Below are 17,094 nucleotides of genomic sequence, written 5' to 3' on the forward strand. Positions count from 1 at the left end.
CGTCGAATATCTATCTGAATATTTGGACATAGATAATCGCTTATTAGATAGTTATCTATCATTTCAAGATATAAGAAAAAGATTGTGGAATATTTATGTAATAATTGTTTACATGTCTGATAAAATGGTTTCTGTGTCTCCTATATACCAGAGATATGAATATCATATGAATAGAAACAAGGACAAAACTAATATCATTTTTTATTAATTGCTTATGTCAAATGAAACCGTTCTTTTTTTTTTTTTTTTTTTTTTTTTTTGATTACACAAAATATCTATTAAGACATATTTGGTTTTCTGATCTTGCATAATTACTTGCTTTCGTTTTACTCTGTCACTGGCTTTGTTTTATTTTTGTGAAGTAGATAATTACATGTAGTGTAACAAATCTTTATATATCGATATATTGATATATATACCAACAAAACATAGAATGTCTTTGTACACTTTGTATTCATACGTTCTCCGTACCAAGATATACCATACTTCTATGACTAAACAGTAATATCATGATTTTTGCAGTGTAAACTTTAATATCTACTCCATTTCAGACATGCGTTAGGTTTCTCCTTTCCCTAATACGTAGCGAATTTCATTTCTGACATCAATTCTCAAAAGTCTTTATTCTCAACTTTTATGAAGAACTTGTTCTATCGGGTATTCACATATATTCCTTTGTAAGGCGGCTAAGCAAGAAAACAACACACACAGAACTATATTTACACTTGCTAGGCTTGTTCACTATCCGCAAATACTAGCCAAACTTGTTTATCATAACTGCAGGGTAACATTGATCTTTGAACTTGCGTATGAATATATATATATATATGTTTTATGCAACGTAAAGGGGCTACTTTTTTTATAGAAACACATGGCTTCATTTACATTTTGACGCAACATTACGTGTATATTGTTGTTTTTCATAGAATTTTGGAAAAATGTAAACAATACATCTATATATATTTTTTAAAATTAACAATTGTATAAAGAAACGGGGGGAAAATCCCGACGTGCAGTATTTTTAATTTTACAATTATGGATGTCTAATCTAAACATCACATCTGTATCTATCGTAGATTATATAATCACATGGCTCCCAAGGATGTAATATCGTCAAGTCAACAGACGACAATCTCAAACACATCGAGCTACTTGAACACTGGTGTTTTGACAACTTCGGCAAACTCCAGTGTGAAAGCGTGCGCCAGCTTCGCCTCGCTACACAATAACGGTCACCGAGTTCACACATGTGGCCGAGTTCGAATACTTTATGTTATTAAGCTATATATTAACTTTTAGCAAAAAAACAATATATTTAAATGTCTGATCTGATTAAATAAAATTATCTCTGAAAGTTACTCAATATAGTTACACGCCCCATCGAACATATTCTTAGAGGAATTGTTCCATACAAGTATGGTTAAATAAAAGCGAAATCCAATCCCTATATAAACTTCAATCAAGTTTTATTAGGAACAATCAAAGGTTTATTTTGCAGTATTTGCCAGATAATACATTTCAATGAGAACCCAAATATTTAAACCAGGAGTCTAAACCCTTAAGTTCAACGTTAACCGAATGGACAGAAAACCTGAAGTAGAGTAAATAATTTGAAGTGGAAAGATTCCTGAATGATGTATCCCAGTAATTACAAGTAACTCAACATAAAACTCTAGATAACGCAGTCCCAAATAAGGTCCAAAATCAGAACACTATACACAAAAACTTCAAATATATACATCAACTGTACTTTCAGTATAGAAACTCCACAACTCTAAGCGCAGTTTTCAAACTCTAACTCCAAGCGCAGAACTAATGCCAAAAACTACCAAGCTAAACTCCCCTAATTAGAGCCTCTTTTATACTGACTGTCTTAACTAAGTACATCGATTACAACTTAGATTTACCTGTTCCACTAACATTCTACTATTACAATGACAACATGTGCTTAAGATAGAACCTTGCCAACCACTATACCAATTATTCTCTTCCCAAATGCTTTATACCTATTTATGTATCGGAGCGACTTCTCTCCAAATGACATCATTCCTAATTATATATTAGAGCCTGACACCCTGGGAACTAGACCCGCTCCCTAACTCTGACGCATACCTATTTAAAAGATACCGTCCCCAGACTAGAAACGATAATCATCACTATCTAAACAGACAAACTCATTGATAGCATGTACGCTACTAATAAACACTGACAACACTACATGCATGCCTATCATCTCCTATAGTGTTAATTAGAGACTACTTCATATAATTATCACTGGATATATACTGACCCTAAACAACACATCCCATAGACTCACATTCCAAGGGACATTATACAGTTAGATAACCCAAATAGAATTATCGTTTATAAAGAAAATCAGTATACTAACAGTGTTTACACGAAAGATGGTTGGATGTGGAATTTATTACGCATATAGACTCTATTAATCATGTTCGACATCCAACCACCACTAGTCGTGCGTGTGACCTGTTTCAGCCTTAATAACATCAGTTTAATGTGTAGAGGAAAAGGTCAGGTCACGACAAGCTTATGATAACAACATACATGATGAAGTGACACAGAAAACGTAGACCGGGTCATAGAGAAGGATATCGACCTATCAAAAGGTCAGGAGGTCATATTGCAGAAGAAGGATATAAATATATGTATCAAACCAGAATAGATTAACACGATATCTTGTTTTCCGAAAAACATCTTGAATATAAATATATTTTAGCATACTCGTAAATCAAAGTTGAAATCATTTTCATTTACGTTATATATTGAATAAAGAGGTATTGTGTGTGACTTATTACTTCTATTCTTTCAAAATTGTTGATTCAGGGAAATACAAATTGGACATCAAAATATATCAAAGTAAACATATTATGAGTTAATAGTTTTTCCATCAATATATGTTGTTTTGTTCTCAGACATAACATAGTCAAATCAGACGATATGCATCGAAAGAAGAGTATTTAAATTTGACTGCATTCTCCTCATTTAATATTTCGTTCTCTCAATTATTTAATAGAGTTGCATTAACTATAAATTTTAAGGATGCATATTTCCACTTTCCTTCCTCGCTATCCATCAGAATGATTTGAACAGCGTCAGCAATCAAAACATCTAACGAATATAACGTCAGTTGATCATGAATATCAAGTTGTGGCTATCAAGATAAGATCATCGATTGTAAAGATCTTTCGTTCTCTCAATTATTTAATAGATTTTGCATTAACAATATACAATTTAAAAGGACCCATTTATCCACCTTTCCTCGGCTATCCTATCCTTCAGATGATATTTGAAACAGCGTCAGCAACTCAAAACGATCTAACGAATATATCGCAGCTTGAATCATGAATACCATCGATGGTAAGATGAGATCGGCAGCTTTCCTCTGCAATCATCGTCACGGGTGCGTGTGTATTGCCTGACGGTAAGGTTCCTCATCACATTGAAGCGTCGACCACACGTAGACCATATATCCCCTTTACTCTAAAATGGAGGACAAATTAACTAAATAGATAAAGCTCATTTACATGAAATACGTAATATAATTTTATTAAATTACTGCTATTTTGTCAATAACGATAATGAAAAGTCAAATGATGAAAAATACTAAACATTTTAATATAGTTTGAACAAAATGCCAATAATCTAAAAGCAAACTAGTATATATTTTACTTGTATACCTTAGTTGTGGGTCCACTACTGCCGTTTTGTCATCTACAGCGCCCATTCTACATGTTGATGACGCATGGCAAAAATTAAGTAAGAAATACCGGCTGTAACATTCCCAGAATACATCAGACCGGAACTCATGTTGATTACACAATTGATATAGAGGTGACATTTCATTAACATTCATCCCAATTGATCGCAGTGTTTCTGTATCGACAAGTTTCTCCACAAAGCGAACCACTACATGAAAAATAATAAATACATGCAATACTCTTTAGTTTGACTCTACATGATTATCGTTTTTAATGATTATGCAACAGAGAAGTAGAACACATTCAACGATTGTTTTTCAAAATAGATGTATTTAATACTATTTACTTAATAAGTATGACAAATCTACCCGATTGTAGTTTTCTATTATTTATGTAGTCGAATATCAAATGTGTATTTTACCTGTAGACTTAATGTTACAATGTTATGAAAATGTTAATGATGAAAGTGTAAAGAACATCTTGACTCCTGTATAATATATTGATCTCTTTATCGCTTAACCTATTTATCTTTGTGTGATTTCAATTATTGTGATAAGAACAAGCTGCCATACTTTGAATTGCCATCTTCACATCATCTGGGTGTTGGAGAAAATGGGGGTCAATTTCAGGGTAATCAAAAGGGTCAGTACTTGTCAGCCGTATTGTCCCCCTACTCTTGGGGTGAAGTAACACAGCCCATATTGTTATTGACCTAACGTCTTCTCTTGCAGTGAAAATCTTTTCGGCAACCTTTAAAACGAAATTAATCATTATTAACAACCATACTCTCCTATATGTTAGTCTTTATTAAAACGATACCCATCATTTGAACAATATTTTATGTTTAATCGTGTATATATGTGTTTAATTAACGCAAAAATAGATTTAAAAGACATTATTTTGCTTTTGGTGCATTTACAGTTAATACCTCTTTCATATAGAGCATAGTGTAAAGTTGTTGGGTTTTTTTTCTCAGTGAATTATTCTTAATGTTGTTAACTTGAAATAAATTAAGAACTCAAACTGAACAATTATTATAATGATGCAAAGTAAATTTTGTAACTGAAGAATACGAAAAAAATACCAATTCGCCTGTTCCTGAATGAGAAAAAATGAGAAAAAATACCATATTTAATCGATCGTATCGGATCATTATTTTGGGAATTCCCTTAATCATTTTACAAAATCTTTACAGCAGCTGAACAGCAATAACATACAACAATAACCAAATTTTGGTCGATTTACGTGAATATCGCGACCAATGCACATTCGCTAAATTGAATCTCCGGGAACGGTAATCTACCTGGCTAACATAGGTATTGTAGTTAAATTATAATTCCGAGAGTTTTAAACGAATGCTGCAATACCAACGATCACTTAGTATAGTACAGTATAGTAGTTAAACATTGAAATTGCTCAAAACGGATCAATACTACCGTTGTCTGCGAAACTGAAAATGCTAAAATGGTAGCGTACCTCATCTTTGAAATGCATGTTTACGATATTTTTCATGCTTGGAGTAAAAATATGGTTAGTTGAAAAACGAAGCTGCATGTCTGGCGTTCTTCCTGTGTCGCTCTTTTGGTTAATATCCCCATAAACAAACGCCATACCTTCCATGAGAGAAGCCGATAGATAACCTGTCAGGAATAATAATCCTTCCTACATTAATTAGTGCAAAACTGGAACTGTCTTCTAGGCAACCAAGTTATAATCCCACCAACCCAACCCCGTTTTCAACAAAGGATCATAACTCTGAATATTAAAGGTATACATATATTTCATAACTCTGAATCTGAATATTAAAGGTATACATATATTTACATATGCCGCTATATAGTCAACGGGAGAGGAGTTGTGTTCAAATTAGCGTACACACGTACATGCAAACACTTGTCTATCCTCCGTACTATAAAATAAAAGTCATGATTCTGAAGAATTAAGTCTATATCGAGTTCGTAGACCGATACATTCATGACAAACATTCAGCAGCTCAACGGTCATACCACCATTAGGGTATAGCACAGTAACTTTCCTCGGTTGAAAACAAAATATGGCGGCTCGCACCACTTCAGACCGTATCACTACCCCGACAACGATACATACCGGTAGTCGTCCAGCCTCGTTTATCTCATTTTTTTTTCGAGAAACACATTATTGATATATGATTAATTGAAAAAAAAATATTTTAAAAATAATTCAAAGCTGTCATTGTTATATTTCATACCAAACTGCAGCTATAACATTCAAAAATCAGAACTATATCTTCGGTCATCCTGACTACCGCAGTTACCCAGATTAGCAACCAACATCGTTTTAACTTTGATCACGAACATGTAAAAATAGACTCATTTATGTAATTATATAGAGTCAACAGTGTTTTGATTACGTTAAAGCTGGTATGAACGCAATCGGATACAGACATGTTTTACATACATGAATATGTCTGTACGCGCTACAATGAATATGTCTGTATCCCATGGTGTTCATACCACTTTTAACGATATCAAAACACTGTTCAATCTCTATTTATATAACTTATACACGCTTTATGGATTATTGTCATTAAGTTTCGTTGAAATCCCTCTAGTAGACATTTAGACAACCGAAATCATTATATTCCCTCAACTCCCTGACTTCATTATTATCGTTGAACAATACCAGCAATCCACATTCAACGATAGTTCTAATGCTTTTTTACAATATAACTGCAAACATTCAATGATCTATTGCTCAAAGTGACTATATCTCAAACGAGAAGACAGTTATTACAAGTAAATATATTCTGCCATTATGATTCAAATGCTTTACTGGTTTCTATCAACTTTGTATTACCTGTGCCGAAAATGTAATATTTTAGTTGAGTCCACAATGACTTCACTTCATTCAGTGTGACTGAGGCAGTTGTATTAATGCTAAACATCAGAGGCAGTGAAAGGTGTTCTTGTAGGTTCTCTCCCACAGGCAGATCGGCATGTACTTCAATCTATTATTTATAAATATGTGAAAAGATTTATACGTATAGAGGCACGAAACATAATAAAACTAAAATTGATCGAATGCAAGTTCTTAACTTTTTTATAAAAGTGTACCTCCATAAATTGAAATCGTCCAACTCGGATTTCTTTCGAATTTAAAATGGTTCAATTTTAACTTTTCAGGATATATTATCAAGGAGACCTAAATTAATTTATTACAGTCAAATAACCTTCCTATGGTCCCGTCGATTTCGAGTTGATAATGTCTGTTTATTCACAGAAGATAATTTCAAAAAATAGCAACAAGTCTGACGACGAGTAATAATTTAAATAGCTTTCACCTTTGGTAAATCTGAAACAGCTTTAAATTTTTCTTTAAAGCTTTAAAAATGAAAATGTAAAACGAGATTGATAATTTTTGTTGACTCACAAAAGTTATTTGCTTACCGTTAAAACTTTACTTATCATCGCTTTATGAACAATTTAGATAAAAAAAAATTAAAGTTTAATTTTTATAACGCGGCCGTCTTATGCAGGCGCACATTACTCCTTACTACGTATACCTTAAGGACGGTAAATTATGAATTTTGGGTGACACCCACACGATAAGTTTTACAGTTTTATATAGCACACGCAATTGAATAGCTTGTGAGAACTTTTAAACGTTATAACTACGAGAAAGTGTTAGATTTGGGATATATAGTAAGTTGTTTGATATATGTTTTAATTTTGAAATATAAAGAAGTGGTCGCTTTAATCAAATTGCTTTTTTGAGTCAAACCAAATACATTGTATATGAGAAACGTACCCCGTGTTTTTTAAGATGATGTTTCGGTCCTATACCTGATAACATTAGCAGATGTGGTGAGTTGATGGCTCCCGCTGATAAGATCACTTCCTTCCTGGCTAACAATCGAAGCTTCCTTCCATTGCTAATACACTCCACCCCGACTGCTTTCTTGTTCCTGATTATAATCTACACAGGAAATATAAATTGAAAAAATTGACCGCTTGCAAGGTCAACCGTAGTCAAGGTTGAACAACTCGTGGATTATCCTAAATCGAAGAAAGCTTCGTTTGATTAAAATATTTTTTGCTCTAACAGAGTTATATAAGGACTGTCAGGCTAAGTAAATACAGAAAATACATGAAATACTTGCGGAGAGAAACCTACAACCATTACCTGAATTACAAATGACCCGCATAGAGTTCAAATTCAACACCCAGAAGTAGAGGGTTAGTGATAATATTTCACCATCTGGGATTTACTTGTGCCATTTTGATAAATCAGAATCTATCCAATGTGAACGGTTTGGGCTAAACAAATGTAAGCATGACTTGCTGTCAAAACTCAATCAAAATGTATTTTTCGTTAAAATGAATTTTTACATGTCTGGCATACACATTTAACTTTTTCATGCACTTGGAAGTTGATAAGAACTCCTTTGATGACGCAGTACCTTAGTTGTGACGGTGTTTGGACTGATGTGAAGGTTAGTCCGACTTGTATGAGGCTCAACAAAAGCTCTGTAATTACTCCATCGCTCGCCATTTCTCTGATTTGTCTGTGACCAGCAAAACCCTAAACAGAAACAGATATTACTTGTTTCGATACTTTCTAAAATCGTTACATGATATTCCGCAATTAAAAATGTGCATTGATTTCCTAAGAAATACTACTAATTGATTTCCATGAAGACCGTTGCAACATATTTTTATTTAGGTGGTGAGGTTACAAAATAAGACCGGTAGTTAATCATTGCTTGATTCGGTAAATATCTCTCCACCCCCAGTCTGTATGGTGGTTAATATCACGTACATTACTAAAATAAATAAAAATGTATAAACGCGAAAACGAAAATATATCTTTCAATTATACATATAAACAATTACTATTTGCGTTATATATCATTGACATGTCATGCAATGGATGCTTTTCTCACATTGTTCACATAAACACTTCCGGAAATCTACGTTTATGTTATGCATATTGACAGGAATCTTATGAATATTTAAGTATCAAGGCACAAACTTAAGAGATAACTGACAAAAACAGAAATCAAAAGAGGTAAATGGTGCCGAATGATATAATCCCAACTTTTGAGTTTTTAATGTATTGTGATTTGTAAAGGTGTAGACAGAATTGCAGCTTTTCAACCTGCACATATACGCTATCCTGGTACATGTCATACAGGGATTACTATAACGATATTACTTTATCCACCTCTAGACTATGCAATAGCAAAACTTAAAGCTCTCTGTGTCCGGCAACAGAGAAAACAGGACAGGTATTTTGTTCCCTTGATGTCCATTATAAGAATCAAATAACAGTACATTGTATGGCTTTCAGGTTTTGCGTCGCTCTCGGCTCTGTAAATCTTTTAAATGATCAATATATCTTTATCCTGAACTGCCTTCAGTTTTGCTATGCTATACAGTCCAGGTACGGATATGACGACAGTGACAGTAACCCATGGTGTATCGTGGATATGATATGCCTCGCTTATTAAAAATAACAATATTAGGAACGTATATAATTGGAAGCAGCAGTAACAAGTGTCGATGGTATACAAGTATTATACAATAGCCTAACAAACGACACATGTAGAGTATATACCCCGTGTGAGGTATGTAACACATCCGCTGTGTAGTATATGTGTCCATTTAGTGGCGATACCAAGCTGTTTCTGTCCTTGGCAAATAGCACTTTCTTGTTATTTTGTTGAAAGCTGGACGTGTGGGTTTTTACATCCTTGATCGAATAGGTTGAACTATAACCCGTATAGTAATATTAATTACGTGTTGGTTTGAAATAAAGAAAATCAATGTGATCCTTTGAAAGAAAATATATTAAGCACTTATCTCCCCGATTTGCCATCTTTATGTAATAACATAATATAAAATAAAATAAATCAAAGCGATATTTAAGGATTAACTTGAATAGATTTTTTATGTTATGGAGATATAACACAAAAATCTGAGTGTACTCTAAATAAACCGCGAAGAGGTTTATGGTGAGAGTACACTCAGATTTTTGTGTTATATCTCCACAACATAAAAAATCTATTCAAATTAATCCTTATAATAATATTTACTTAAGATAATCTCTTCAATATCAATAAATAATTTTTGGACTCTTTTGTCTATGAAATCATTACGCCGTCATCTCAGCCAATCAGAAGCAACGTTACAAACGACGACGCCATTTTTTCCTTTATGGGCTGATAAAGGATTTTTTAAGCCAACGAAAATGCTCGTAACAAGCACAATTGAATTATTCAACTAAGTGTTTGACAGACATGTCGATAGCGGATGAATATTATTCTACTCCGAATTATTTGATTGGTCAAGAATAAATGTGGGTGTAGTGAATGGTCAATAATGTTATGGTCACATTAATTTTAGAATTCCAAACATTTTGTCAGAATTACCTCTGAAGCCAGAAACATCATAGCAGCTACCTCTGCAGGCAGAAATAGTTAAAATTAAAGCCAAGAGTTTCTGATTTCGACCTTTTAACATCTATGGCTCTTTGAGCCCTCTATGCCAATACAAAGACTTTACTAACTCATTTATCGGCCTCATTAGTATATGTCATATATGAACATCTATTGCTACGCCGAACCATTTTTCTTCCCTGACTGCTTATTTCCATGTCAGCTGTTTCGGAACTGGCCTCTCCTGCTTTGTACTTGTTGATTCCATTCTTCCAGGTCAGGGCTAATCTAGCCATTTTTTTCTCCGTGGAATCTGTTTGACCATTTGTTCTTGATCATCCGTACCCTATATCAGATTTCAATTTCTAACCTTCTCTGGTCATCGGAAGTTGCAACTGTGTACATAGATGCGCCTCAAACATGTGTTAAAGAAAAGCGTCTGGATATTCTGTGGGGTCGTCTAGGTCCTTTGTTCGTTATCCGGGTGTTCTGTTGAACAAAGTAAAAGCTGGTCTGGCTTTTCCAATCGTAGCTAAAACATCTCTATCAGATCCCTCCTGTCTGTCACCAAATATCTTTAGTAACTAAGTTAACTTTCCTGCTTGCCTTCCCGCTCACTGTGACTGGTGTATTGGTAGTGGCGTGGATTTTCATTCTGTTTTTGTCTAATTCATTCTAAGTCTAAACCCGTTTGATTTCAGCTGCAGTGACAAGGGCGCATTGCCGACCACAAAGTCAACGTCATCCAGCTGTGTCAAGAGCGTCTACTGTAAACCGCTGTTTTTTCCACAAGTAGCATTTTTTTCTAATTCGGTCAATAACCAAGAGAACGGGTAATAGTGACAGCAGACATCCCTGGCGAACACCAATATTTACCTTAAACATTGATGACCGTCTCTAGATCTGCTTCTGCTTTGGCTTTGATGGCTTCGACAGGTATCGTTTTTGGAAGTGTTCGACCATAATAGGAAGGCTTTACTTAACCGAAATGTCTAGATATGGATCAGTCAAATAACATCAACGGTGCATTCGGGTAACACAGGATTCTTGCCAACGTATGTTTGTTCATTCTAGATAAAGTGACCATGTTTGTTGTAGGCGTGTCTGAAAACAGGATGAGACTACTTTGGCAATGCGACAATCTTTTTTATCTTCACAGTTAATATTACATCCTTGTCTTACATATATCGTTTGAATATATACCTATCTGATCCTCTCCGTTGCAGTCTGTGACGTTGTAACCAAGATCAACACCTGCGTCCATGTAAAGCTGCTGCATCGGTGTAATAATCTGTCTGGTTATTGGTATTGGCCCATCAGATCCATGGTATTCTTTGAAAAAAATTGTTTTTTAAACAATATTCCACTGATTGCTGTAACAGTTATACAACAACCCAAATAGTACTGTGTAGATATACATACATCAAATAAGCATATACCTTGGAAATAAAGATGTAGTCATTTATCCTAAAATATATACAAAATCATGTGCATATTAAATCTGTATAATTTAAGCATCTGTAACCGCTGTTCTGTGTTTTTCTTTGTTAAATGATGGAATGTTTCTTTCTATAACCAATATTTAGCATATATAGATGCATCAATATTGAATGGGTCACTATGGTATTGAATTATAACTTGAGAACTACCAGAGCAAATATTCTGTGTACGTCAATTTTATGCGTAAATTATCCTCGACTTGGGATGGCTGAGTGTAATTACGGATGGATATCGATTATCAGAACTGGGATAAGACATATTTTGCTTAACATCCGTTTAACAGCCAGGTTATTGATAGATGCAATGCGTTCAGAAGTCGGAGGAAAGTACACGTACAAAACAGTCAATTGCCAACATTTGGCAACTATCCCAAGATGTTCAAATTCGCAACTCAAAGGTGAAGTACTAGTAGTTATATGCCGGGAAACCTTTACCGCTCCAGTACGAATGATGTGACGCAGGTGCGTAAAAGTCCACGCATTGAATAATACTAGATCCAGACATCAGTTTTACCTGAGTTCTTTAATTCCTCAATCTGGATATTTTCTGATTTGATGAAGTAAGGAAGGACGTCCCTGTAACTCCAACCCTCACATCCTTCAGCCGCCCAGCTGTCGTAGTCATGACGACTGCACCGGACAAATTGTAAGTTGTTGAGAGCACTTGTTCCACCAAGAACCTTTCCACGCGGCCAGTATGATCTCTGTATTACAAGTTGATTTAATGATAATGTAAACTAACGGAATACTTTGAATTATTGTCTATTCCATAATCTGATTTGTATGACCTTTCTAATCACATCATAAAAGATCAGCACGCGATTATAATCTTGATATCATTTATTTTTACGCTTTATCAATGACTGTCACAAAAATCCAGGTCAAACTTATACATGTAAGTCACAGTGATGTACGGTAATACGGTAAGACAATTACAAGATAAAAACGAAAGGCTTATCTACCTGATCTTTAAACGCAAGGAATGCATCTGTCTGTGGCTCAGTAACAAACATCCAATCCTGATCAGATCCTACTAACTTTCCAGCTTCCCCCGGTACAATGATACTAGGGTTGTCTTCAGGAAAGCCTCCAGCTTCCAGAAGAAGAACTTGGTTGGTCGTGTCTTCAGAAAGTCTTGATGCCAGCACGGAGCCAGCCGAACCAGCTCCAACTGATGGAGAAAATTACGTATGACAATCGATTTTATTAAAAGATTTACTTATTCATAAGTGGTTGTATAAAAATTTCCGAAACAGTACAAGACGAATACAACCAGATGATTCAAAATAATGAACGTTTCCTGCCTACGTTACTACGTTAACCAGGCAAATCCAGGTAAAACCTGTAACGATACTCTGTCGACGACCTTACCAAATATAAATTCAAGTAAAATTATATTTTAAGAGAACGATTCTTGATGACACAGATATCTTTCTCATTAACCTGCGTATTTTAAGAGCATCATGTGATTATTTCCTGTGTCAATATTTCAACTTCAGCTAAGAATGGAAGTTAAAGCATTCTATGTTTCAAATGGTTTGCAGATGCTGTCTGTGTATCGTTCATCGCTGCTAAGGAAGTTGGTGGCCATTTTATCTATTCGGAAACCAAGTAATTAGTGTTAAAACCGATGGGTATAAACACTGAACTCGCGCGTGCAGTACAACATGACCCCCGATAACATAATTACAGATAAATAGTACGTAATACTGACAACGTTTCATGGACTTAGAAATGTCAGTACTTATCAGCTATATGACAAAATAAGTCCGAGATGATACAGTACTTACCTATTATAAAGTCATAGGTGTTATTCAGTGTGTCTGGGAATGCATTACCACTACGGCTGGAAGGATAGTAATACAGAACGGCAACTAGAGCAGTTACTAAAACCCATAGTAATTGAACATTACTCATCATCAGAAATCGTGAACGAAATATCTTCTAAACACAATCATCTGTGAAATAAGAAAGAAATCAGGATAGGGAATGCCAATATCACAAGGATAGTACTCATTATGATTTCACGAAAAGGGAAAATGAGGAAAGAGATAGCAATAGAAGTTTTCTTATTTCCTCTGAATAAGGGAAATAGTGTAGAAAATGTGAATCAGGCAAGGTATGTCTCTAATATACGTAAATATCTAATGAATCAATCAATTATATAATATCATTATATCTCTATATGTTAACCCATGGCTTTCCACTTTGTAATTACTGAAATGTACATATATGTAGTCTATGAAAAAAATAACGTAATTTACATTTATATTTTTCAACACGAAGTTTTTATAGTTACCGTATAATGGGTTATGATCGCCACTCACAAATTCCGCCATTTGTACCCGAAAATAGGATATTTAATTTTCGCAACATCATAATTTCGCCATTGAAGTGCAACTGTTTAATTCAAACCTTGATTTATGTCACATATTAGGATTCTTCTATCGTTAGTGTTACATCTCATTTAGTAGCGTGGATGTTTTATAGCAGAAGTATGATTGTCACTGACCACTGTACGGTAGTATAAATACAGTGTATAAAACAACATGGGTAATTATACATTTCTTTTTCTGATATGATTAATGTTCAGATTGGTCACGGCATACTTACAGCTTATACAGTAATCAAAACATTAACGCTAGTCTTACCTGTTACCGGACTGCCCAAGGGTAGATCAACTACGTATATACGATATATACGGTATACACGTATACGTATACCTATTATGGGATATCAGTTAACATTAGTAAACTCCCACCCAGATAATATTCGCCCGTTTATATTTAGCCAAGCTATGTTATGAGAAAAGACACTGGCGAAAAAAAAACATTGTACGGAAATTGACGAGTTCTTTTGAAACCAGTTAAAGTGATATTGTTTTAATCCTTCAATTGCTAACCCGAAATGTAGGATTAACCCGTTTCCTTTGTTTCGCATAAATATGATTATTGTTATAATTAAACGTTGGACAAAGCCGTCAAAATGAAGTTATATTTTAACTGTCTATGAACTTGTTTTAAGAATGGCATGTAAATGCCATTTGAAAATGAAGATGCCACTACCCTATTTTATCAAAATGTTTTGATTCTAAAGTCAGAAATCAAGAGTTAACATTAGAACTTGTTTGAAGAATTCGCATGCTAATGTACAATGGAAATGAAGATGCCGCTGATGTTAATGTTCTAAACACAGATTGAGTAGTTAAGAAGGCACTATTATGTCATAGTATTGTATTCTATCCATCACTCGACGATACTGTGACGCAGTAGTGTCATCCCATCCACACCATAACAAATAAGTACTTCATAGCCATTATGCCACCTACCTGGTGAATTTCTTCAATATAATTCAATTTTGCTTGTTATGAGCATTTGCATTGGCTTACAAATTTACTTTATCAGCCCATAAAGGAAAAAATGGCGTCTCCGTTTGTGACGTTGCTTCTGTTCGGCTAAGATGACGGCGTAATGATTTCATTGACAAAAGAGTCCCAAAATGAATTTTGAGTATTGAAGAGGTTATCTTTCGTAAATTGAATTATAAGGATTAATTGAATTTTTTGATGTTATTGAGATATAACACAAAAATCTGAGTGTACTCTCATCATAAACCGCTTTGTACTAGCTAAGAAACTGATAATTTTCATTACAATGTCGCCGTACAAAATCCTCGGTAATTATTTTTATGTATCAAATTAAATCATTTCGTTTCAAAATGGAAATCTACAAATTCCCTGTATATAAAATTATGTAATAGATTTTTGGGAAAGTAATAAGCACTTGGTGGCCAGTTATTACAATTGGTTTTACCATATTTTTTTTATTGGATGTTGCTGTTTTACTAATGAGAGCTTACAATACGGGAGTTTCGAGTTTAGAGATCCCAAAACGACGTGGGTAAAGTACAATTTACCGTCGATTAGTCCCACCTTCCGGTGATTATGACGTCACGAAACTCACGTCAAATGACGACGTCATAATCACCGGAAGGTGGGACTAATCGACGGTAAATAGTACTTTACTCACGTCGTTTTGGGATCTCGAAACCCCCGTATTCCCATGTGTTTTCCTATATAAGATTCGTAGGTGAAAATATATAAATCAAATACCTCTTAATGATAAAACAGGCGAATGACAATATATCTGAGTGTTCCATTTCACAAGCAGTTTTTAACACTAAATTCCCAACACAAAGCATTGTTTTAAAAAAAAATGTTAATTTCTAGAATTTGTCATTAACTACAGGTTTTGCTATGGAACCATTGGTCATTAGATGTTACCAGAGAAACCCAACATCAAACATTTCCTGAACGATTAGGTATCATATTCTACTAACAGTGAACATAGCGACAAAACTGTGTGGAGTTTATATTTCTAAAACGTAAACTCTCCGTATCACCGAGTACCCGTGACAACATATTGACACTACCGTCCTGCAGGAGGGACATTAAAACAATACCTGCAAATTCTTTATTGGTTAAGTATGGCTAAATGAATCATAGTATATAGAGACAAACACTGAAGCTGTTTAATTCAAATGTAATCATAAACACAAATATGAAGTAAAAATGTAACATTGTGCTTTTGACGGTTTTATTCACAAAATTAATTTGTTAGTTTGTTTCTTAAATTGTTCTTAACGACCACTTTAATGTTGGTTCTTTCCACCATATATATAATCTTTCTTAAGATGTCTATCTAACATTGAATATAAAATATTAAAACACATTTATAGATATATATCAAAATACATTTATATACATGTTGTATCACATTTAGAATCTTAGTCGAGTTCCAAGGTTGACAGCAACAGTAAGGTCCAAGGGTTAAACATGATTACAGGGTAACATTAAATCCTGTTTTACCTAATATCGTTAATTCTCCAAAATTATTCTTTACTTACAATTTTTGCTTGAAAGTGAAAGTCGTTGAATAGTAATTAAAAGTGATGCTAACATATGACGGAAATAGTCAACATTTCCATCAAAGCGAATTAACGTTTTGAATACGACTTATCAATCTTTTTTTTGACGTAAACATACGGGACTTTAAAATGGGAGGCCATTGGACAAAGACAGCAGAGGTAGAGCTTTTGACATTAATGTTATCTCTGTATTTTCACCGTTTCTCATTAGCCGACATTTTGCAGCGTCTGATTCACCGAAACCTCGGCCGCTTTCACACTAGAAGATTGAGCAATGAGTGAAAATGACACACACAATCTGGAATCTGTAAGTGATAAGATGCGCGAAGGGGATCTGATCATACTTTCGAAAATCCGATAATAATCTAGATAATACATTGTATCACACTGTTAATATTTTGCTATGTAATTATATATAATTGATGTTAAGATCTTCTCCTTCATAAAATATACACAAGGAAGTTTGGTTATCAATAGATAATTTCGAAAAGGTGATGATATTCTAGATAATACAACGTATCACATTGTACATATT

The 17,094-nt window shown here is 34.2% G+C and overlaps 1 protein-coding gene across 1 annotated transcript; it reads right to left on the reverse strand.

Moving 5' to 3' along the window:
• Positions 1-3,455: 3,455 nt before the first annotated feature.
• LOC138332565 (glucose dehydrogenase [FAD, quinone]-like) lies at positions 3,456-15,679 on the reverse strand. Its single transcript, XM_069280569.1, has 11 exons — positions 13,424-15,679; positions 12,596-12,804; positions 12,148-12,337; positions 11,338-11,466; positions 8,158-8,279; positions 7,506-7,673; positions 6,555-6,705; positions 5,196-5,359; positions 4,292-4,469; positions 3,699-3,927; positions 3,456-3,501 (listed from the first exon to the last, which is right to left on the reverse strand). The coding sequence occupies exons 1-11, from the start codon at positions 13,551-13,553 to the stop codon at positions 3,456-3,458; spliced, it is 1,716 nt and encodes a 571-aa protein (XP_069136670.1). The 5' UTR covers positions 13,554-15,679.
• Between the last annotated feature and the right edge of the window lie 1,415 nt (positions 15,680-17,094).

This window comes from Argopecten irradians, chromosome 10, assembly GCF_041381155.1.
Source record: "Argopecten irradians isolate NY chromosome 10, Ai_NY, whole genome shotgun sequence".
NCBI classification, from domain to species: domain Eukaryota; kingdom Metazoa; phylum Mollusca; class Bivalvia; order Pectinida; family Pectinidae; genus Argopecten; species Argopecten irradians.

Excerpts from the sequence above, each read along its gene's own strand:
- LOC138332565 (XM_069280569.1), bottom strand. The coding sequence starts at position 13,553 with ATGATGAGTAATGTTCAATTACTATGGGTTTTAGTAACTGCTCTAGTT. Across the intron at positions 12,805-13,423 it reads CACCTATGACTTTATAATAG|TTGGAGCTGGTTCGGCTGGC; the intron begins GTAAGTACTGTA and ends TTTCTCCATCAG. Across the intron at positions 11,467-12,147 it reads TGAGGAATTAAAGAACTCAG|AATACCATGGATCTGATGGG; the intron begins GTAAAACTGATG and ends TTTTTTTCAAAG.